The sequence below is a fragment of the Sinocyclocheilus rhinocerous genome, unplaced genomic scaffold (assembly GCF_001515625.1).
Source record: "Sinocyclocheilus rhinocerous isolate Xijiao unplaced genomic scaffold, SAMN03320098_v1.1 scaffold232, whole genome shotgun sequence".
NCBI classification, from domain to species: domain Eukaryota; kingdom Metazoa; phylum Chordata; class Actinopteri; order Cypriniformes; family Cyprinidae; genus Sinocyclocheilus; species Sinocyclocheilus rhinocerous.
Genome location: NW_015641295.1, coordinates 950,410 through 952,557, shown reverse-complemented (window position 1 = coordinate 952,557; position 2,148 = coordinate 950,410). Strand labels below are relative to the sequence as shown.

Sequence of the window (2,148 nt, the reverse complement as noted above, 5' to 3'; positions counted from 1 at the left end):
TAGTTCATTTATGTAAAGTGAGGATAGCAAAATAAAGTAAACTGTGATATATTATACCCAAAAATTCTTCATACAGTGGACTACCAGTAAAACTGATCAAAAATTTGGGTCCAAAAATTATTCAGACACTTTGACCTGACCATGTTTTGCGCAAGTGTTTTTTTTTATTGATAATGCGACCGTTTTAGGGATGGGCGTATCGATCCGAAGTATCGTTATATCGATACTGATGCGAGTATCGAAAGTATCGATATTTATTGTTTGAGTATCGATACTTTCGATACTCGCATCAGTATCGTAAACTCGCAAACATATATGTTTGAGTTATTTCTAAACAAATTGTGTAAACAAAAAACATATTTGAACCATGTGTAAACAAAAATATAACCTAATAAGTTACAATTAAGGCGTTTTGAATGTTAAAATGCCCATTTTACTCTTAGTAATTTAATAAATTTCATAATTTAAAAGTTTAGTTCAGAAGTATCGTATCGGTATCGATATCGACGATACTGCCTTGAAAAATATCGGTTTGGTATCAAAAACAAAATAAGTGGTATCGCCCATCCCTAGACCGTTTCACACCACAGACTGAACAAAATGAAGCATTGCTAAGGGTGGGCCAACAAAGTATTGACAGTTGTGTAAATATTGTCATACCATCAGCTGTCTGAATAATTTTTGGTTGATTGTAATCCATTACATACCTTTCTATTAAAGTGCTATGACATTATCAAGATGGATTTGTTCTGACACAGTCCTTGCCATATTTTATTACCATCTTCTAAACTATAGCGAATAAACTGTGATAATGTGAGGAATGTTGAAGGTGTCTGAATAAATGTTGTTTTGACTGTAAGTTGACAAAGGTCATCAGGAGGTATGAAGTGTAACACTCATTAGGGAAAGCATCTGGGAGAATACACAATTTATTAATGTTATTTTTGAAAAACACTGGGTTAAGTGAAAGAATTTAATAGGGTTTTAAATTTTTTTTTGGTTTTGTTTTTTCTCTCCACCTCTCCTTTGATGTCAGTCTAATGCACACACTCCAGTCTAGTAGGTGGCGGTAATGCACCTTTGAGATGAGTTGGCAACCGCCATTAAACCTGAAAGAAGAAGAAGAAGAAGAAGTGTAGCACTCCCATGCTGTAGGTGGAGCACTGCATCAAACTCCACGTGTGTCTCCACCACAGTATCTCCTTGAAGAAGACACACATGCACCTCTGTGACGGCTTTCCACTGACAGTCATTTACTTTTTTCCTGAACTCGGTGGTCCCTCCGTGCAGACAGCGCCGGGAGATGCCGCGGTATGAGCTGTGTGTGATCCTGAAGGCGATGCAGAGGCCGGAGACCGCGGCGGTGCTGCGGCGCACGGTGGAGACGCTGCTCGAGCGCGGCGCAGTGGTCAGGGCTCTGGAGAGCCTCGGCGAGCGCAGGCTGCCCTACAAGATCTCCAAACACGACTGTCGCCACACGCACGGCGGATACTTCTCCGTCGACTTCCACGCCTCGCCGAAGACCGTCAGCGAGCTGCTAGATCACCTGGAGCGGGACATTGACGTGCTGCGCCCCACAGTTTTAAAGAAAGACACTGAGCTTTCCCAGGCGCAGTGCTGTGGAGCACAAGCTGAGAAAGCAAAGAGTGCCACTTCCAGATAAACGTGAGAATCATTGTGTTTTCCTGCTCTGTTTTTACTTTGAGGGTAACGTTAGGGATGATGTGTTTAGAGAGTAAAAAAAGAAACTTAAGATAAAACAATGGACAGCATGTTCAAAATGAAGTAGTGCTGTCAAGCGATTAATCGCATACGAAATAAATGTTTTTGTTCACATAATATATGTGACCATGGACCACAAAACCAATCATGATGGTCATTAACTGAAAGCTGAATAAATATGCTTTCCATTGATGTATGGTTTGTTAGGATAGGACAATATTTGGCCGAGATATATCTATTTGAAAATGTGGAATCTGAGGGTGCAAAAAAATCAAAATATTGAGAAAATCGCCTTTAAAGTTGTCCAAATGAAGTTCTTAGCAATGCATATTACTAATCAAAAATGAAGTTTTGATATATTTATGGTAAGAAATTTACCAAATATATTCATGGAACATGATCTTTACTTAATATCCTAATAATTTT

General features: G+C 39.2%; 1 protein-coding gene across 1 annotated transcript in view; it reads left to right on the top strand.

Annotated features, from left to right (window-relative positions):
• Positions 1-1,141: 1,141 nt before the first annotated feature.
• LOC107754760 (28S ribosomal protein S6, mitochondrial-like) overlaps positions 1,142-2,148 on the top strand; it is a 3,490-nt gene continuing 2,483 nt past the window's right edge. The window contains exon 1 of the mRNA XM_016571337.1: positions 1,142-1,665. Coding sequence (XP_016426823.1) covers positions 1,304-1,663 — 360 coding nt within the window. The 5' untranslated portion in view covers positions 1,142-1,303 and the 3' untranslated portion in view covers positions 1,664-1,665. The remainder of the gene's footprint in view (positions 1,666-2,148) is intronic.